Source organism: Filicampus tigris, chromosome 2, assembly GCF_054856515.1.
Source record: "Filicampus tigris isolate MCC_2025a chromosome 2, RoL_Ftig_1.0, whole genome shotgun sequence".
In the NCBI taxonomy this organism is placed as follows: Eukaryota; Metazoa; Chordata; class Actinopteri; order Syngnathiformes; family Syngnathidae; genus Filicampus; species Filicampus tigris.
This window is the reverse complement of record NC_141218.1, coordinates 21,792,324-21,814,827: the sequence shown is the minus strand read 5'-3', so window position 1 is coordinate 21,814,827 and position 22,504 is coordinate 21,792,324. Positions and strand designations below refer to the sequence as shown.

At 39.9% G+C, this 22,504-nt stretch overlaps 1 protein-coding gene and 1 long non-coding RNA gene across 4 annotated transcripts; one reads left to right on the top strand and one right to left on the bottom strand.

Annotated features, from left to right (window-relative positions):
• Positions 1–91: 91 nt before the first annotated feature.
• Positions 92–22,272, bottom strand: LOC147151779 (uncharacterized). Of its 3 annotated transcripts, none has more exons than XR_015085794.1 (4): positions 22,177–22,272; positions 18,922–19,033; positions 11,679–11,861; positions 92–228 (listed from the first exon to the last, which is right to left on the bottom strand). It is a non-coding gene; the product is annotated as an uncharacterized LOC147151779 (long non-coding RNA). The 3 variants fall into 3 exon arrangements; XR_015085795.1 differs by lacking the exon at positions 92–228 and adding an exon at positions 11,227–11,245; XR_015085793.1 differs by lacking the exon at positions 92–228 and having other exon boundaries at positions 11,499–11,861.
• adra2db (adrenergic, alpha-2D-, receptor b) lies at positions 14,883–17,805 on the top strand. Its single transcript, XM_086024235.1, has one exon. The coding sequence runs from the start codon at positions 15,251–15,253 to the stop codon at positions 16,520–16,522; it is 1,272 nt and encodes a 423-aa protein (XP_085880361.1). The 5' UTR covers positions 14,883–15,250; the 3' UTR covers positions 16,523–17,805.
• Positions 22,273–22,504: the final 232 nt, after the last annotated feature.

Here is a 22,504-nt window from a genome sequence, read left to right as displayed (position 1 = left end):
GGTTTAATGTCCATATTCCTTTGAATTGAATGTACTGTACTGTTGTATGCCATCAAAATAATAAAACAAACTAAAAAAAAATAGTCAAAAGCCCATAGTTTTAAACAGCTACGTGTCAAACAATTCCAATGTCAGTGTTCCAAATCAAGCCAAGTCAAGGTCTAAAGACTTTGTGCTTCCCAGCCAAAACTCCTGCTGATAGGGCGGGTACTTCCTTTTAAAGGTAACCTGTAGAGAGAGCACACTAAACATAAATTATTATTACACAGAACTAATGAGAACTTCATGTCAAAAATAATACATAGAAATTGGCTCCTTCACAGTTCACACAGATATCATATACTGTAGCTAGTATGAAAATTTAATAATAGGGATCAGAGTAGATTCATCGTTAGTAATTAGATTTTTTTTTTCAAATCAATCAAACGATCAATTTAGAATATATTATATGTTAATAGCTAAATACGGGTTTTCAGAAAAAAATACTGTTATTATTTGTAACACCTTCAAGAATACTGCGTTTATTTCAATTCTACACTGCAATAAACTGCCACATAAGAAATCATCCGTTCATTGATCGCCACTTGGGGGCGCTCAGGCTTTGCAGACACCTCAAGTGAAGCTACCTGTTCATGTTCAGAGTAAGGTGCAAAAATGATGAAGTCGGTACATGCCTGGCGTCTCGAACATGTAAATAAACAAAGGCATGCTTATATGTTGCTTTCCTTGAAATAGGCGTGTTATAAAGCTTTGATATTGATGATGGCATTCATACCTTAGTCGTCACACTCTATTTACCAACCTACATACGTAATGCAAATTGCATGCCAATGAACAAGAAACAGATGGAGCTCCCTAAAAGAAAATAAGTGTTTTAAAAAAAGGCACAGTGAAGCCCACTCTTACTGGTGTTTTCCAGCCAAATGAGCAGGTTAAAACATTTGTACAAGAGGCTACTGTGCAATCTTATCTGTTATTAATATTTTACGAGATCCTTTTTCAAAAGGGTTTGTCGCTGTCAAAAACGATTCTAGGAAAGCAAAGTGTCTTTTTTCCCTCGTAAAATGGGGATTGTTTTTCTTGGAAAATGGATGCTTAAACCACAGTCACATAATTGGATGAATAGAGCAACTGACCTCAGACGCCTGCCTCCAACTGACACTGGATGAATCATGGTCAGATGTAAGCTTGACACTGCAGCAATGTGAGACTGTAGTAGGCTTGCTTTTGCAAAGAGGCACGTAATTCATGTGTGTCTACATGCTGTATATAAGGTGGTAATTACTGTGTGAGTGTGTCTGTACATCCAGTGAAGGATGTGCTTTGAAAATCATCCTCGCTATCATTTAGTTTTGTTGACAACAGCACTAGTTTCTTTTGTTCTGAGAGGAGGTAGAAAAAAAAATCACATCATTCTACAGGACAGTGCGTTAGAAGTTAAATTAGATGTGAGTGACCCTATAAGATCATTTAAGAATGTAAGATGTAGAGTAGCTACAAATATCTTGCAACCATACATGGACACAGATCAAAGAATGAGATAGCTAATGAGCAGCACAAAATGAGAGTTATTTGAATCGGCATCAAACGTACAGTATGTCCACACACATTAGGGGGCAATGAATCTGAATCTTTTTTTCACTATATTGGAAATATTGTACAATCTACACACACTTCACATATGCAGCCAAAAATGCATTCATTTCCAAAATGAACCAAAACATCGGGCATTTGTGCTTGGTAGATGATTTCTCAATTGCAAGAGTGGTTCCTGCCGATAAATCTTACATAGTTGAAAGCCTGTTTATTATCCTTTTAAATGACATCACATTTGTAAGGAATGTGCATGGGATGAGCATGCCAATGTGTCAAATCTTGACTGCCTACACACGTAGGCAAAATTGTTGGTATCCTTCCATTGCAGAAAGAAAAACCCTAAAATAGTCACTGAAATAACTTGCAAGTAATAAGACTGGAATTTTCAAAACTGTATCTTGACATCCCACAAAATTCTATGAGAAATGTCATCTGGATAGATGAGACAAAACTAGAGCTTTGTGACAAGTCACATTGGTTCTATGTTCACAGATGCAAAAATAAACCAGGCTATGTTCTGGGTCTAAGGTGCAGCTTTTAGAGATCTTTTATCTGACTTCTAAGTGATTTCTTGATTGAAAGGTCTGGAGGTAATCAGGCTGGGGTGTGGTCAGTGAAAATGAACTTAGCCACAGTTAACATGATTTATAGTGGGGAAAGTACTTTTGCACACTGGGCCATGTAGATTTGAATCTTTTTCCCTTAAAAAATAAAATCATCATTCAAAAACGGCATTTTATGTTTACTTAGATTATTGTCGTCTGTTGTCTTGTTTTAATGAGTTTAACCATTTAAGTTGGGAAACTATGCAAAAAAGTAAGAATTTGAGAATAGTGGAAAGACTTTTTCACACCAGAGGAGACAATAGCAACATCACTAAGCTGAATACAAAGAGGTTTCAGTATCATGTCTGAATCAAGCCAGACACTGGCGAGAGATTGTTAACACACTCTGCCGCAGCCAGTCAGAGGTCACTTCTACTGCCTTGTTGCATTTGGATGAGAATGAGTAATATTTCGATCAGGAATTGATGAACAAATCCCTTCAGAGAGAATATTAACAAGGATGTGTTGTAGTACTTGTGAATTTGTAGGCAATATAATGACTTGAGACAGGCTGTTTAAACAAATTCATTAAGGAGGAAGTCAACCCAGTCATACTTTTTGCAAGAATATGTTCTGTGCAGGCCCACTAGTTGAAACAAGGCATTCTGATAAAATTGCACTAGTAGAATAAGAGTTAATCCACCCATTTTTAACCATCTCTGGGGGCGGCCATTTTGTCACTTCTGTCGACTGAAAATGACATCACAGTCGCTGAGGGCTCAGGTAAGAACCAATCACAGCTCATCTATTTTCTGACGCTGAGCCATGATTATTCGTTATCTGAGCCCTGAGCTTGTAATGTCGTTTTCAGTCGACCGAAGTGACAAAATGGCCGCCCCCCTGAGATGGCTAAAAACGTGTGTATTTTGCTGCTTAACTCATATTCCACAAACGCAATATTAATCAAAATGCTGGGTTTCAACTAGTGGGCCTGCATAGAACATGTGCTTGAAAAAAATGTTTGGGGTGACTTCATCTTTAAAAAAAACCCTTCAGTTAAAAAAAAGAAAAAAGTATTGGAAGGAGTCCACGTTCTGGACACAGAGAGACTGTCGTATGCGAAGAAAGGGAAAGTCTAAGAAATGTTACCCATGGGATCCACTCTTTTTGTCTTCTAAAAATAAAGGAAAGGTCCAGAGGGAAAACATACAAAGAACATTTCTTACTAGATTGTTTTATGAAGCCCATTGCATCAATAGAAGGAATAAAAAGATTGTCAAACAGTTTGATTAGACATTGTTGATGGGATAGTGATTGGATAGGGTTAAGCGATCAACAATAGTGTGGCGACTCGACACTATAAACGTGTCACTGTTATTTTTAGTTTAATGTCCAGTAATAAGCACGCTTCAGTCATCTAGAGTAGATTTTGTCTTGCTGGTACCTTCACAACCTGTTTGGACATCGTTTGACGTGGTGATCATGTCACCAAAGGGTCCAACATTCCTTACCTCATCCCTGCTGTTTTTAGGGTCCAAATACAAGAACAAAGCAAGACCACTATCGATTTGGGATTCCATATGTGGAGTACAAGGTAGCGGATGCCCAAACCTATTTCTTACATTTTCTCCACCAGTATGAATGAATGAATTAATTAATGAATTTTATTTGATGTAGATGCAGACAACACAAGGCATCTTCAAGAAGAAAAAACAAAAAAAAAGAAAAAAACACAGCATCGAGGCTGTTCAATAGCAAAAACAAAATCACGTTTTCACATTTTACAGTCAAAGGTGAATTAATTAATTATTAATTATGTTCATTAGGTAGTGGGAAGAAGCATAACGTATCCAACCCCCTATTCCAACAATACAGTTTGCTGACTGCAATTTTCCGTCAACAACAAAACACAGACAGTTTGCTTCATTAGCATCTTGCACAGTTAATTTTTCTCATAATTCCAAAAAATAATTCCTTTGTATTTCTTCTTAAACTGATTCAAACGTAAACATTCTTTTAAGTGTGAATGTAATTTATTCCATAATTTCACACCAGTAATGGAAACACAAAAACATTTCATAGTTGTTCGGAATTTTGGAGTAAATTTATGATCGTTGCTCCTGAAGATGTAGAGACTATGTTGTTAATGAAAATGTTTTTGAATATTTTTAGGCAAGGAATTCTGTTGTACTCTGAACATTATTTGGGCTGATATCAATGATTAGCGAGTCTTATAGCTTTGTGTCCCAATCTTGAGTTGAGAAAAAAGTATCGTAGAGCATTAAGCTTACAAGCTAACTATTACAGATAGAACAATTATTTTAATGTTTAAGTTGGAAGCTGGTTGTAACAGTGCACCCAATTTTCCACTCATTACACACATTTTTATTGACAGATATGAACAAACTAATTCAACAGGCACAATCTCTATGGTCTACATTCCTTCACGTAATGTGTTTCAACTTTATTATTTTATAGACTAAAATAGTTTGAGTGGCCAAATCCCATGACAAAAGAACTTCAATTAACATTCTGGATTATTTTCAACAGCAATAGTCCAAGGTCAAGCCCCTCTTAAGAGGTTATTAGTGGTCACTTGCAGTCACGTCCCATCCGTGGGGAAATTGCAGCCCAACTTTTCCCGGTGAATGGTTTCAACGCCCACGCTTATGTTATGTTCTTATGTTGGTGTGTTGCTTCCTCTGGTTTGTGTTTTTGTTTGTCCGTAACAATTGCTTTTACAATAAGTCTGTCACTCTATTGAAAAGCTACAACTATATCTATTTTGACAGATATTGTTGTCAGCATTAAAAAAAAATCTGATTGTCTCTAAAAGGATGTATACCGTAGGGCGGGGTTCACCAAGTCCGGTCCTCGAGGGCACCTGTCCTGCAGGTTTTCCATCTCTCCCTGCTGTAACACACCTGTTAAAATGATCAGGATCGTTATCAGGCTTCTTAAGAGCTTGCTGATGAGCTGATCATTTTAACAGGTGTGTTACAGCAGGGAGAGATGGAAAACCTGCAGGGAGGGTGCCCTCGAGGACCGCAGTTGGTGACCCCTGCCGTAGAGTGATAGGAGCTCAGGTGCTTCATTTTTTGTGTTCATAAGGAGGTGTGGCTAAGGTCAAAGCTTATTAACAACAGCAAGCAGCAGTGAATTCCAGATGCTGAAAATATTACTTATCCTTGAAACTTTAAGGTTAGTAAACATGCCATATGCTGGCCATAACTAATTTTTAATTGACTCTTATTGGTACACCTAACACCCCCCAAAAACTATTCTTACAGATTGGTTGTTGGTGATAGGCTTTCCTGTTTCTGTCTTTTTGTGTTGCGCCTACATTCACGTCAGGTCTCAAACTTTTAACCCACGCCTGCCTGTTTCAGTTTATGAATAGTTGCGTCACATACACTTTTGTATGTGACCGTGGAGCAGGCTGGTTATCCCCAACATCTGACTGACAAAGCGTGCCAATTGCAGAGCGTCACAAGGATTAGACGTGGATCACGGCCCGATGACTCACTCCACAATCTGTGACACAAAAGGCTGGCAAGTGTCATCAACGGCATCCTCGCCGTACACTACTGTCAGATCACTGCAAAGGTAATTAAGCGTGTTTTAGTTTGTGGATGAAAGCCAACAGTGTCCTGCCAAGTTGGATTTTGAAGGGCGATCACCTTCCCCCACATGCATTCATGAGTCAGTCATACACAGTTATATCTTTAAACAGTGGCCTCTGCTCGCGTAGACTGCATTGGTACTTGGCTGATGATAGATTAGCATAGCAGAGAACAGCATGAGTCCTGTAATTTTTGACATCATAGCAATTCAAAAAAAGAAAACAAACACAAAAGTCGTTAAGCCTCTCCAAAAAACAAGGAAAAAAGTGTTTTTAAGGAAATAACACTGTAATATTGCGCATAATAAAAACATATTGAATAGAATTTAAACAATTAAACATCTTATGCATCATGATTAATGAATTGCTGCTCCTTCTGGTGTGAGCAACTTGGCCACCATCCGAGCAGTATAATCAGAGGCGGGCATTCCGTCAGACTGACAGACCGGTCTGCCTGACGAATGATGACACACCTTTTAAAAAAGACGAATGACGGAAGGGGGATTTCATCCGTCAGTGTAATCGTTAGTTTGTCACTGGCAGACCCGCCTGTTTTTATGACATTGTTTGGCGAGGAACGACTGACTGACCAGCGGACTTCTGATGGACTAACTGACGGGCTTAACTGACGGACTGACTGACAGACAGACGATTACAATTCGGTTTGTCACGAAAAATGATGGACTGATGAATAAATGACAGGTACTCTGGCCACTGACAGATGACAAATGATGGACTAACAACATTTTGTAAAATGCCCACCACTGAGTATAATACAGTCATGCAGGCACAAAGAAATACAAATTTAACAAATTCAGTGACTCAGCAATCTGCAGAAATATAGTTTTTAAATTTTTTTTTTTTTTTTTACAGGAGGATAAATAATATGTGACTGAGTATTTTCTTACTTATCAAGCAATCAATTTCTTCACATGCCAAATATTACAGTTGGATATTTACCAACATGAGGGCAACCTAAAATTCACCATACAATCATATGTGAAAGAGACACCCCATAGAAGTTACTTAAAGCATATTGGGAGGGGGCTCAGCATATTCAAATACATAAAGACAAAATAAAACAACAACACAATTATTTAATTAAATAAATAAATACCCGGCCTCGCCCTCCTTGTGTGGAGTTTGCATGTTCTCCCCGTGCCTGCGTGGGTTTTCTCAAACAATAGTCTGTGTTTGAGAATTTGGTAGCTGCACCACACCTCATTAGGTGTTCCTGCCTCAACACCCAGAACATCTGCAATTTTGGTTACAAAAAGTAGACTACAGTACATCTTAGACTTGGTCAGATGCAGTTATTGCTGTGTTTGATCGAGGTCCAGGCATTCATTTGGCACTGGACGTCGGATTTCATTCATAAATTTGACCCCAGCGTGGGACAATCCCTCAAAATCATTGTAGAAATCAATTTATTGAATGAATTATCATTGTCATCTTAAAAATATTTTAATAGCACTCCCATCACTATTTGAGGGTCTGTCACACAAGCACTCATGGCTCAGCTTCAGAAAAATGGTAAACCGGGATTGGTCATTACCTGAGCCCTGAGCAACTTGTGATGTCATTTTTAGTCGATAGAATTGGCAAAATGGGCCGCCCCCTGAGATTGACAAAAACAGGTGGATTTTAATGCTTAACTCATATTCCACAAGCGCAATATTAATCAGAATGCCAGCTTTAGACTAGTGAAGGTGCATAGAACATATTATTGTAAAGAAAATTTGGGGGTTGACTTCCGCTTTAAAAATCTGTTGCTTAAAGCGTAATAAGACCACCACATAGAAGGATGCTTTTTATAAACCCGTTTATGGTGTTTCTCCTTAGCATTAGCATTAGCATTAAGTTAGTTAGCATTAAGCTAGTGGACTTAAAAGCAAACGTATGTGATTGTTTTAAATACACAAGGTGAAATTCTTTTTATTTTATGTTTAGTTTTTAAGTAAACTTAAGTGGAAGTGACATTATTTAATGCACTTGAAGCCCTTTTTTTGAAAAACTGCCTCCCCAGGTTCTCTGGGGTCACAGCCCTATTGCCCCCCATCCACAAACACACACTTTTCACGCCATAGGACATCATCTTATCTAGCTCCACCTTACTAATGTGTTTGACAGACCTCCTCTGAAATAGACACTCCCTCCAAATAATCATCTGGTACACCCTGCAGTTGAATAAGTAAATGCCTCGGTCCATATATGAGAAATACGGTAATTATGGTAGATACATTTACTGGGCTTCTTATAATCTAAGGGGAAAACTTTAGTTAGTGTTGACAAGTGTGACCTTCAATGCTTCATTAGTCTGGTCACACTCTCAACTTCTACTGTGTTTTAGTCCAAAGATATGGGAAAATGAAGAGGGGAAATTTTGTTTGTTTGGAACATAACAAAAGGTCAGCTGTCATGTATTTATCCCCCAACCTGCCAGGCCAAAAGACAGCGGCGGCAAGACGAGACGAATGGCTGCAAGATGTGGAAAGATGTCTGGGGGGGGGGGGCGGCGAATCAAAGTATGAATCAAAATGTGAATCACTGTGAGGCTGTGACACACTCACACAGACTCATAAGTCCTCTCCCACTCTCTATCTGCTACAACACATCGAGCATCTTCCTTTTTGGTGTCCGGGGTCGCATTTACGCATGTAAATAAAAGGGGGTCACGTTGAATTTGTGCAGGCTGAAATCCCAGGAGGAAAGATTAGTTTTACAAAGCACCTCAGCCTCAGATGAGGTTTTCACACTGCACCTAAAGGCCATTTATTCCTGGCATATTACACAGCTGCACTGGGTTAGGGTTGTGTGCATTCAGCTGTAGCAACAAAAAAAAAAAGGATTAAGGTGAGGGGAATGCAGCCCCCTGTTGTTTCAACATGTCTTTTCACTATATATCTTTTTATTTAGTTTTGAACCATTGGCAGATTTTACGAAGGTACAGTGAACTTTGGTGTTTATTAGGGTATTAATAACCAGTGCTGAATAGCATAAATTGGAGTGTTACCTGATGGTGGAAAGGTTGTTAAATAAACATGCATGTCCATTGAATACTGATGAATTCATCAGGTTTGCAATGAATGTATTGAGATTGTGTTTTTTTTTCACCAGATTGGATTGCAAATAAATGTAAGGTGTTTGTCACAAACATGACAAATACTGTAAGAATTACGCATCATTTTGGCCTTTTCAGTCACCAGTATAATTAGCCTGAGAATTGCTGCACTACAGTGGAAGCTTGGTTTTTGTTCAGCCTTGTATGCGTACAAATCAGTTTTCAATTATTTTTTTTCAGCAAATTTTGGTTCAGTTTTGGTACAGCCACTTGGTTTTTAAGGTTAAAAATGGGCCGTACCAAACTAATCCACTTAGAATCCAGCGCTCACACAAATCCCATGTGTAATTTCATTGAGCTATGCCTTGTAGGGCTTGGCAATGTGTCGTGTCACATCCACAAACTTATATATGAATGGACTAACAACGACAACAACAGCTGCCGTAACAAGAAGTGAAGCCACCAGTGATCATCTTGTATTGCCACTCGCTAAACGTGCCTTACTTGAAAACAGGCATCTTACAAATTTAAGACAAAACAATTCTATTTGCACGTAAGCAAATAAATTGCAGATGGAGAGAGGACACCATATCGAAACTCTTGCCTAAGGCACCATATTGGGTAGGGCCCGCTCTGTTCCTCTGTTTTTCTTTGTGTCAACTTCATATATTGTCAGCCCAATTTAAATATTGTGAGATGTTGCTGTGTCCTCACAGGAGTGAGCGACGCTCAGCGTCACCCCACACATTCATCTGAAGCATTTAGAAAGTTTCTGGTGTTTATTTCTTAAGCGTGACAATAAGTCACCACATGGCCAAAGAAGGTTCCATGTGATGATGGCCCTCTGATAAACAAAGGCATGAAAAACACCAAAAAATTCATAGCAAAGTATGAAAATGGCTTCCAAATAATCTCTCTTCCTTTTTGGTGTCTTTTATTCGCCATCAAGCATCTAGAATAAAAGTAAAAGTGATGGGTAATGTTCATTTATCCATTCAGTCATTTATTTCACATCGTTTGTTGTATGTTAAACTAGTTATTCTTTACAAAATGTCTATTTTTGTTCATATTTGAGAGTGTCTGGGGTGGATAAATTGGATTTAGGCTACATTTTTTTCCAAGGGAAATTTTGCTCACGTTTTCATATGATTCAGTTTTAGTCAGACTTGGCAACAGATTAATTAGGAAAAGGTTCCCCCCACGACCCTTGTGAGGATAAGCGGTATAGATAATGAATGAATGAATAAACAAAAGTTCCACCGTCCTGTCTTTTGCTGCATGTAATTTCTTCATGCGCTGGGCAGCGAGTGCACTATGGTAATGTATCTTAAACCCATCAGTGATTAGGCTATATGACTGCATCATAACAGGAAATTGCATCACTTGGAAAAGGAAGCTGGTTATTGTTGTACCATTGAGAGCAAAAAAATACAGAGGGGAAGTCAACCCAAACATTTCTTTCAAGACTATGTTCTATGCAAGCCCACTAGTTGAAACAAGGCATTCTGATAAATATTGCGTTTGTGGAATAAGAGTTAATCCACATGATTTTAGCCATCTCTGGGGGTGGCCATTTTGTAAATTTTCTTGACTAAAAATGACATCACAACTGCTCAGGGCTCAGGTAACGACCAATCACGGCTGACCTGTTTTCTGAAGCTGATTGGTCGTTACCCGAGCCCTGAGCAGTTGTGATGTCATTTTCGGTCAACAGAAGTGACAAAATCGCCGCCCCCTGAGATGGCTAAAAAGGGGTGGGTTGTGTACAATTATTTCATTGTTGATCATATTAATTTAAATCGAAATGTTATATATCGCTGGCGTCGGGCCAAATCCTTGTACCTCCAAAATAGTCACTTTTCAGGAGACTCCAAAATATGCAGGTTTGTTCAACCATTAGCATTGCATCTTGAAAGAGTGCAATTGGCCATTTTCAACACTTTAGATTGGTCAATAATATGGAAAAATAACACCTACATGTGTGGACTGAACAATTGTATAGGTTTTTGAAAAAATAAGAAATTCGCCAAAATGTGACTTAGGAGATTTTGGCCCGACGCGAGCGATATTCTTGATACACTTATTTATTTGACATACGTAGTCAGCTAAATGTAATATGATTGCGTCCTCTTAACTAAATATACAGTGAATCTATTCACTGTGATAAACGGGGCTTCGTTGTACAGTATAGGAATTATCCATGAAGGATGTGCCTAGCATTTGATGTATGTATACTGTATCATGTATGGTTATTTTAGTAACATACAGCATAATGTGGGAAAGAGTCAGATAGTGTCCAGCCACATTCAACTTCAAAGACATTACTGTTACACAAACATGCATACTGAACTTTCAAAGTTCTGAATTAGAGTTTGTTTTCCAGACTTTGTTGCTGTTTTGAGCAAGTCTGCACTTTGTTCTCTGCAAAAAACAAAACAAAGCAAAAAAATAACCTTTTTACAAGATGGCTCCTTTTGTTTCTTTTGACCACATTTGGTCACCGCCTGCAAGCAACTCTCTGAAATATTGAAGTGCGCGTGTCAGAGAATAAAAAGTGCATTCAGGTTCAACTGCAGAGGGTAATATATTATTCTCCTTCATATATTTCTTTCATTAAACCTTGGGGAAAATATTTTTGTCCCATCTGCTCTGTGCCTTGGAACAAATCCATAAATGTGTTTAATTCCCTTTTAATGTTAAGATAATCTTCAAGAGGAAACAGTTAAATAGAGGATACATATACACAATTACATCATAGTTAAATAGAGGATACATATACATAATTACATCGTCCATCATGTTGTGCATAGCAAGGCTTGCTCGTTTGTAATAATTACAATTGCATCTTATTTACCAGACATCCTGTGGGTTGGAGAGTCATGCAATGTGCAGAGCGTGTGTGTTGGTAGTTTGCTGAGGTCGCTGTGCTCCCATGCAGCAGGTATGTCCTCCAGCAGATATACAGTGTACTCACAGCCCTGATACATGGTGACAGTCACCCTGAAGACAATCGCCACCATTTCATGTTCATCCGGAGCTGTGTGTGAGAGGGAAAAATGTCTCTTGATGTCCTGCAATCTTATGCCATATAGTCCTGTCTCCCAAATGTAGGAAAAACCTCATTGAAATCTTAACAAAATGTTCCAAATGAGACTCAGAATCAACATTTGAAGCACTTACAACTCAGTTACCTCCATGGAAAACGTTTACATCCATAGCCATATTGATTCATTTTAAGAAATACAGATATAGAAGGCATAGGCCATAGGCCATTGAAATTTGCTATGGTAGTCTTCCACAGCTTTGGGTGTGCATGTGTGTCGATTTGAATCACTGCTGTTCACTAAATATCCCCCGGTCGTATGTCAGGCTTACACCGCTGCATGCGTGTTACATAACCAGAGCTCCTTCACCTAACAGGTAGCGTTCTAGGGGTAACACGGGTGGATTCAGTCCCTCAAGGCCCAATTTACACTAATGTACCCATATGGCTAATTATTCGATCCCAAGGCAACTTTTGGTGATAAGGTCTTGAAATGGTACAAAAGCGATGGTCGTTAGCAATGACAAGCCATTGAATCCCAGAAAAATAAAACATATTTGAAAGAGTTGACACTTCCTGGACTTGTGCAAAAGTCTGAAAAGGAGGGCACGCATGCGACCAACTGGGCCAAATTTACAACATTTTCTGACGCCAATGAAAGACTGTCCTGAGCGGCAGTGACGGTTCCTTGCATGTGTCACGTGTAGTCGCTAGAAATTCGTTTTCTGAAACGGTTTTTATTTTTGCATTGGAATGATCTGACAAACGTTGCTATTTATGAAGGGAATTTGCGACGCCTTGTGGAAGTGCCCTCTGTAAAAGCAAGGGCAGCGATGCATGATTACATTAAATCAGAGGTCAATTCAATTAGTCTACAAAGTCATTTTGACTAGTTACAGATGTCTACACCGTTATTTTACAAAGTTCAAACTTAATCTAAGATATCTGAAAAGAGACATGCAGATATCTGGACATGATGTTAAATTAAAGTTATCTTAAACTACAATAATGACATTGTGCATTTCTCAAACTGGAGTTACAGATAAATACATTTCAATTGAAGATATCTGTAATTCACACACTGATTATATCATGCCATCGGATGTCACATTCAAGCTTGGGCCGCCACTGCTGAGTGCATTTCCTGTGGTGTGGTGTATATTCAGTCGATTACATAGATGGGGAAAAAAAAGACTTCCGACTATGCTTAATCCGACTATTTTTTGTAATGTTTCCCCTTCTATCGTTTATCGCCTACAAAATGGGCATCCACCATAGGCGGATAGGCGGACCGCTCAGTCATATATGCCCAGCTCTGGTGATAAGTGTGATTCGTCCTTACCAATTTGCTCAGAAAACAAGTCCCAGTTGACTCTTGTAAATGTTAACTTCAATATATCAGATCACAGATCCTTTTGTCAAAAGAAGAAGTTATAACAGTTAACTTGGCTTCTTCTACTTCTTCTTCTTTGCATTATCCAGATGAATACCCTATGGCACCCTGCTGCATCTCACGTCAGTCTTAGTACTACAACAGACATTATTTTGTGTTATGTGCTGCATTAGTCATGGCGGAATACACTACACACTATAAGAGCAGTAACACACGTCGACTTTGTGCAACATGTGTGGGGCATCTCAGGTTTTAAAAATTGGTCAAGATATTAAAAATAGATATGTGTGTACCACTATGTGTGTCCCTTTGACATAGTAAAACAGAAACTAATAACTATAGATCCATTTACACAGACTTATAAATGGGTATATTTCGGGTTCATTAAAGCTTTTAGACAGTCTTACATAGTTTTAAGACCTAATTTTTCCACTTAATTAGTTTTTTGTTTTAAAAAGAACATTTTCATCACCTTGTTTTACGTACCCTCTGTTCGATTTACAGTGTATCATTATTTAGTGCTAATTACGAGACATTTTGTTTATATTATTTTATAATATTTTTTGCACACTGTTCTTGCTCTCCAAATTCTTTTGACATTTTTCAATACCATAAACAATAACCAAAATGACATTTTTACAGTAAATGCATTTGATCGGGGGAGGGATTACATTCAGTATTTAAAGATGTTCTCACCCTGAAATCAACTATTTTTTTCCTGATAAACTTTTAAAATTATTTTCCAGAGGTGGATATTCTGCCGTAGTTTCAGCAAAGCTGCTGAGGCCCACGTAGTAACAGGTTAGCACAAGGCTGCAAAGGTATACCTGCTATGAGAGTCCCTGCAAGTGCATGACAAATGACTGACACTTCGTCAGTCATGCCCTCTTTTTCTGATTGTTTTTTTTTTTCCTCAGATGCGGTGGATTCCTAAAAATCTATTTAGAGGTAGAAGACGGGTCCAGAGAGGTCCGATTTTTTTTCACATCGTGTATGATTTCCCAGGTGGACTACTGTTTTAACAAATATGAAAGTGACATTTTTCAGGGGGAGCAAACTTCCAGTTTAAACTAAACTGGAGCCGCTTTAACAAAACAGGCCCAGATTTCACACTGAGTAATGACAATTGAGACACTAGCATTTTAGTAGACCTTTTAGTGACATTCTTGTTTGGTGGTGTGTCATGAGATTTTTCTGATGTAAAATTTGTGCCTTGCCTTAATACAGGTTGGAAAGCGGATTGTATTAGTGGGGTGATTAAGTTGATATTAGGGTCACCTGTTTGTCTCTTAAGGGACATTTCACCTTTTAGCAGCAAGCGCACTTAGTAAAAGACTCATTAAAAATAGAAGTGATTTCAAAACATGGTAGCCTTCATCTTGTTTGGCAGTCCAAGGCTGTTCTTTCTATTACACGAGCCTGCATATTAGTAGATGAAAGTCAGAGAGAAAAAAAACAAAGTATGAAATCAAACACAACAAGCCCAAGGGCATCCTTGAAGGAAAAGTGCTTCCTGTTTAGAAGAAATCTCAAAACCAGCTGTCCAAACAGCCTCTCTCTATCTTTCTCTCCCCAAATCGCGTTCGCTCTTTTTCTCTCCCTCTCCTCTTTTGAAGTTTTGAAAACGGGCTGGTCCTCAGAGTGATGTCACCTCCCTCCTGTATGGGCATGCAACCACTAGCAGTGTGCGTCCTTAAAGAGACGCTTGGCACTTCAACGCAGAGGCGGCATTGCGCACGGATTCTTAACTGCATGTGACATGCTTTGGCTCACATTTACGATGCATTCGGAACTACTTCGTCGCATCGGGACTTTTGGGGGGTGTTGTGGTGGTGCGTTATCGTTACACTCCGGCAGCGGTGATTCTCTCGTAGGTTACTATCGGTTAAGAGAGCATTACGCGCGCTTCGAATCCACGTCTCGACTGTTCGGGAGGAGCAGTGGAAGGCGCACGCACAAACATGACGCACCGGGACAGTTCTGAGCCGCGATGGATTCAAGTGAGGTGAACGTGTTCGAAAATGTCTCCAAGGATGTTAATGGCACGGACGCGCCGCCCGAGTGGCCCCACACGGTGCCGGCCGCCGCGCTCATCATCTTGGTGGTCGCCGTGATCATCGCCGTGACAATCGTGGGGAATGTGTTGGTGATCGTGGCGGTGCTGACGAGCAGGGCTCTCCGCGCCCCTCAAAACCTCTTCCTGGTTTCTTTGGCCTCGGCGGACATCCTGGTGGCCACACTGGTCATCCCCTTCTCACTGGTAAACGAGGTGATGGGCTACTGGTACTTTGGAAGTACTTGGTGCGCATTTTACCTGGCGCTGGACGTGCTGTTCTGCACCTCCTCTATCGTGCACCTGTGCGCCATCAGTTTGGATCGCTACTGGTCCGTCACCAAGGCAGTGAGCTACAACCTGAAGAGGACTCCGAAGCGCATCAAATCCATGATCGCGATGGTGTGGGTGATCTCAGCGGTCATCTCCTTCCCTCCTCTCCTCATGACCAAGCACGACGAGCGGGAGTGTCTCATCAACGACGAGACGTGGTACATCCTCTCCTCCTGCGTGGTGTCCTTCTTTGCGCCGGGTCTCATCATGATCTTGGTCTACTGTAAGATCTACAAGGTAGCCAAGCAGCGCTCCTCCACGGTGTTCGTGGCCAAAAACGGACTGGAGAGGCAGCCCTCCCAGTCAGAAACCTGCTTTGTCCGGAACGACCGCTTCGAGACGGAGAGTCCCAGCAGCCAAAGTTCGGGCAGCCATCCGCAGAGACAAGGAGAGCTTGACGACATCGACCTGGAGGAGAGCTGCTGCCCATCCGATACCAAACCCCGCAATCACCACTTCAGCAGAAAGGGAAAAGTGGAGGGTTCTGACAGCTGCTCGCCACAGATCTGTCGTATTTCCTGGGCTTCGTCCCGCGCATCGCAGCTCTACCCCGAGCACAAACACGTACCGGTCGGGCGCCAACACGCTGCCGCCGTAAACAAGACCAAAGTGGCCCAGATGCGGGAGAAGCGATTCACTTTCGTCCTGGCCGTGGTGATGGGGGTGTTTGTTCTCTGCTGGTTCCCCTTCTTTTTCACCTACAGCCTGCACGCTATCTGCAGGGACAGCTGCCACATCCCTGGCACACTTTTCAACCTTTTCTTTTGGATTGGCTACTGCAACAGCTCTGTCAACCCCATCATTTACACAATTTTCAACAGGGATTTCAGGAAAGCCTTCAAAAAAATCATTTGGCCGACTCCTAGGCGCACATAAACACAGGAAGGCTTTCTGGGTGGCAAAGCTGCTTTCCCGGCTTTCTTTTGCAAGAGCGAGGAAGGAATTTAGGCAGATTAACAGAACTCAGCTTGGAGCTGATTATTTCCCCTCTGCACAATTCTAAAGTGACTTTTGGAACAATGGGTGTCGTATACATGCTGATCACAATGTTGACTAACGTTGAGCAAAAACAGTAGAAAAATATACAGTATGAATAACCACCTGCAACATGCATGGTCAGTATTAAAAATGTACCTCAGAGATGCTTCTATTGGTGACTGTCTGCAAACATTTAAAAAAAATCATCAGATGCAAGTTTTAACATAGCTACAACAAAAACAGAACAGGAAGGATAAAGTGCAGTGAGTAGCTGCTCTGAGAGGGTGACATGTAAATTAAATCCAGAAAAGGTCATTTGGAGCCCTTCAGCGATGCTACACAAAGCACATAAAATAAACAAAACAATGATGATGAGGATGATTGTTATTATTATTATTATTATTATTATTATTATTGAACCTTTACTGAATCTAAGTTTACGCCTGTTTGAGTTGAAACATGACATACATGCAAAAATTCAGTCACTTGGAGGCACATGATAATAGGAACAACAGCACATTACAAAGCTGGTTCAATGTATGTGGTCTTGGGTTGCTAATAATGCTGACTTTAATGTTTATTGTTGTTTATAAAGCAGTGTCTTGAGATACAAGTTTAATTTAATGAATTCCGTGACTACGCTCATACCTCAAAACTTGTATCTGAAATCATCTTTCCCTATTGAAATGGAAATGCAATTAATTTATTCACCCCCCCCCAAAAAAAAACAACACAAAATTTGCGATGTGTTGGTTTAATGGCACTCTATTATATTACAGTTTATATTATAGTACATTATAAGAACATGACTTCGTAAACATAAATAAATAGAATGTAAACATATTTAACAGTTTGTGTATCATGATTTAATGGTTCAACTCAATTTATTGTACAGCTCCTTCTTGCATGCCTGCCTTGGCTACCAGGGGGCAGTAGAATACAGCCATACATAAAGTTCAAAGTTGGTTCATGTATTGAAAGTTGGGTCACTCGTATCTCAAGGCACGACTGTAGTTTGCAGTGCATCATACCTATGGTGTTCCTAACATTTTCATTACATTTTTGGACCTTGTGAGATTATCAAAAGTCATAATTTTTGCTCCAGCTCCGGTATTGAATCTATTTTTATGTGTGTAGGTGTGCCTAATGTTGTGGCCTTTGAGTATATCTGACTAAATTTTGCTGGTCTCTGAGATTTCATTGCACCACTTCATTCTACAACAATGACTGACCTGAGGCATGGATGTGCAAACGCTACGCAGGATAAGTCTGCACATATCAAGTGAATACTTCCATATTTTGTGTGAAAACAGTCAAGCCACGTGACATCCATTTTCTCAAACACAAACAGACTTATGTAAGATCAGATCTGGGTTATGCTGTCTAGTGAATATTGCATTCACTGTGCTCCTAAACAAATTTGCTATGTCAGTTTCTATTCCTCACCAGCAGGGCAGAAGTATCCAGCTATCATCCTCTTTCTACACTGCTTGTTCTCAACAGGGTCACTCTTGTTGAAGCTTACGTATGCCAGGTGGCTTAGGCTGAGACGTGGGGTGGTATACCTTGGAGCGGGAATCAGCACGTTACAGGGAACATATACACAAATAACCACTGGCATCAACATTCACATCTATGGACAATTTAGAGTAAAATACACTGTACAGAGGGTCCTCAGTTTACAGTGGAGTTCAATGCCTACAGCGGAGACATAACCCCATTTTTTATGTAAGTGGGAATGAGTATCACTGTGCGCCATTCCTAACCACAACATGTCCTAATTACAGTCAATATTTGTAATAAAAACACATCTAGACCATCAATATAAAACAATAAAATGAAGAACAGTCAGTATGGCTGGAATTGAGCGTTCCTTCTTGTGCCGCATGACAAAATATTCCGACACTGCCCCACAACTCGTTGCACGCTGTTCAGAACCACAAAATGTCATAATTACAGTAAATATTTGGATTAAAAACACTTCTAAACCACCAATATAAAACAATAAAATGAAGAACAGCAAGTAAGGTAGTAATTGTGCGTGCCTTCTTGTGTCCAGCTATTCTTATGGCGCGAACTGTTAGCAACCTCAAAATGTCATAAACGTCGCGGCGTCGTAAACCAAGAACCCTTTGTATTCTGTTAAGCTAACATGGATGATTCTGCAATGTGGGAGGAAGCCAGAGAGAAAAGTCAAGACATTTAAACCCAGACACTGTGACTCTCAGACAGAGAAGGCTACCCGCTGTAGGCCACAACCCAGGTAATTTATCAGTTCAAATAAGAGAGGTACTGACCGTGATGAAGATGCAGGCCGGAGGGAAGGCAGTCACAGACATTTACCCACCAATGTGGGAAGGAATGACATCCCACCACTTAGGCCAATGCCAGTCGAAACAGACACCAGCTCTGTGAAATATTGCACAGGGCAAGTGTCAAAGCAAAGTGATTGATGAAGGATGTTCGTCAACTTCAAGGTTTCAAATGAAGCACTGAAGAGGACGCACTTGACACTTGACATCAATAATATTATGGGTACTAGCTACAACATTAAGTGCACCTGCACATGGCAATAACCAAGGTTATTATAGTGAATAAAAGTTAACGGAATAAGTTAAACTAAAATTGAAAAAACATTTTCAAAATTAAATACAAAAGAATAACGCTTAAAAAACACAGAAAACTAACTGAAACTACATCATACGTTCATAAAATTGAAAAAACATTTTCAAAATTAAATACAAAAGAATAACGCTTAAAAAACACAGAAAACTAACTGAAACTACATCATACGTTCATAAAACGAACAAAAATGAACAAAAAGTGTCCTTCGTTTCATCTTCGGCAATTAATATCATACATGAGCTTTCAGGGTTTATTTTAAATGTATTTTTTAGGGGTATTGCTGTCCGCTGCACAGAAGAAGGAAGGTCAAACAGTTGTTTGCAAATCGTAGTTGACTCTGTTAGACAATACTAATGACTTTTTTTTTAATCTTGCATTTGACAAATACTTCATATATTAAAAAAAACTAAAACTCATTAAAAGAAAGACATTAAAACAAAGCATTTATGAGCAAATAAAAACTAATACAAACTAACAAATCTGCTCTAAAAACAATAATTTAAAATAACTGAATTACTCACTGAAAAAAGTTTAAAATGAAATAAAAAGTAACAATAATGAAAAATCCCAAACTATTATAACCCTGGTAATAACATCCATGCAAGAGCTGTATCCAAAATTCTGTCCTTATGAAGCAAATTGTAAGTGCTATTTTAAGATGTGGTTGTAGTTTTCAGTGATGAACAACTGCACAACGTATTGGTTATGTTCATTTAATAACACAAAAGCATAAACACAAAACAATGACAAAAAAAACTGTGGTGGGCGATGCAGTTGGTACCTGAGCTTTTAGTGGGAATTTACTGAATCCACCTCTAATACCAACACTATCACCTTGCAATTATAGAAACCACCAATACAATACAAACAACACATATGTTCTGTACATCATCTGGAGCAGTTCAGAATAAATGAAAATACATCATACCCGCCCCTCCAGGATTTCGCACGCATTTTCTGTGATTGTTGCGGTCTAAAATGCCTGATTTTGCGGGCAATTTTCCTTAAAGTTGAGCTAAAAGTCAAAACCTTATTTGTTTACAATCAAGCAAACTTTTCCACAAATTATAAGTGGATTTTTTACCAGAGATGTTTGAAAAAGCGACAACTCTTTACAAACGTGTATATTCTTGATTGAAAAAGGATATTTAGCACACGTCTGTCGGCATCTGGAGTTGAATCAAATGGCAGCAACAGTCTTTTTCCTAAAGCGGAAGTCAACCCTAACATATTTTTTCAAGATGTTCCCAGCAGACCCACTAGTTGAAACACGGCTCACAACGACCAATCACGGCTGACCTGTTTTCTGAATCTGAGCCGTGATTGGTCGTGAACAGTTGTGATGTCATTTTCAGTCGACAGAAGACAAAATGGCAAACTAGTCAACCGCTCTCCAACTAATTTGTCACGCTAAATGATTCCACACAACTATGTCAAATGCTCTCACACACACACACACTAGTCAAACGCTCTCACACGATTTAGTAAAATATTCTCACACTCACTAGTCAAAAGCTCTCATCAAACACTGGTCAAACGCTCTCACACTAATTTGTCACTAATTAATCAAACGTTTTCACACAACTAGTCAAATTCCCTCACACACACTGTAGTCAAACGCTCTCACACAATTTAGTCAAACACTATCTCATGCTTTAGTCAAATGTTCTTAGAGGCATTTGTCTAATGCTCTCACACCCGGTATTCAAACGCTCTCAAACACACTAGTAAAACACTCTCACGCACATTAGGTAAAATTGTGTTGGCGGTGTTGAAACGCTCTATCTTACGTCCGGGAGTAAACACACGTCCATTCGTGCTTTAGTTCCAAAGGTGTATTTATTGTGCAACTTGGAACAGAAAACCAGTACATTTCTAATCCAGGGGCTGCCTTCTTTCTCTCTATCTTGTCATGATCGTGTGGCGGGAAGTGGCGTGGAGGATAGAGGGTAGAGGGTTCAGGTAGGTTTAATGGACTACGACAGAAGAAGCCGTATGGCTCAACGTGACTAGAGTAGCATGGCTGGACTCGACTGGAGCAGCAGGTAGGGCGAGACTGGAGTAGCGGGGCAGGATGTGACTGGAGAAGCAAGGCAGGGCGAGACTCGGAGAGGAAAGCAGGACAAGACAGGGAGAGCAAGGCTGGACGTGACTGGGTAGGCTGGGTTTGACGTGACCGGGGCGAAACATAATTATCCCAGACTAACACTGCAAGACTTCACACCTGCAAAGACACAGACAGACTAGGGCAGGAAAGACACTGACACTGACCCGACAGGGACTAAATGAAAACCAGGAACTCAAATACAGGCAAATACTCAATACCGACGGGACAACAAGAAACACAAGGCAGCAGCGAGCTGATTGGCTGACACTAGGGAGTGGAAGGCGGGGGTGGGGGTGGGGGGGTTGGCTGCGTTGTGTAAGTGTGCTTGTGGATATCTGTCTTTGCGTATATTGTGAGGAGGGAGGGTAGGTGGGAGCGGTTTTCCTTTTTATAGTTTATTTTGATGTTTTTAGTCTTCAGCACTTTGAGTTGCATCTTATGTGTGAAAAGCGCTATGTAAATAAAATTTGATTTGATTAAAGCACAAATGGACATGTTTACTCAAGACAGAGAGTTCCAAAACCACCACTTCACAATTTGCCCAGTGTCCGGTGACCAATCCTGTTTGGGTAGTACTTATTTTCACACTCATACTACATTTTAAGAGAGTACATTTGTTGTACACGGTCTCTTGAAGAAAGGCAGGTTAAGATATATTATTATACACTATTAATATATAATTATGTGTCACGTCCGAACTAGATTTGAACCCAAATGCACAAATCAAACACACCAAAGTTCAAATAAATTGATTAATGAATAAAGTTCAACACAAAGTCACAAAAATACTAAACTAGAATTCACAATGGCAAACGCTTACTTGGAACTTGAAATGGATGATTAGGCATCGAACTAGCGATGAAGACGAACTAGCACAGGACAAGGTGAGACACATACTAAATATACAGAAATGGTAATGAGGAACAGATGGGAACAATCAGGGAGGGGAAGACAATCAAGAAACACAGGGGAAGCGCAAGTGCCTGAAATGAGGGAAGGGACGATTACAAAATAAAACACAAACAAACTCTGACAAGCTGACTTTTTAGAGATGACATTATGCTCCGTGACTGTCCGGAGGGAGATGTCTGAGCGACGTCAATATGTTGCCAGCGTATCCTCAAGAGAGAGTGTGTCGAATTTGTGTA

Excerpts from the sequence above, each read along its gene's own strand:
- adra2db (XM_086024235.1), top strand. The coding sequence starts at position 15,251 with ATGGATTCAAGTGAGGTGAACGTGTTCGAAAATGTCTCCAAGGATGTT.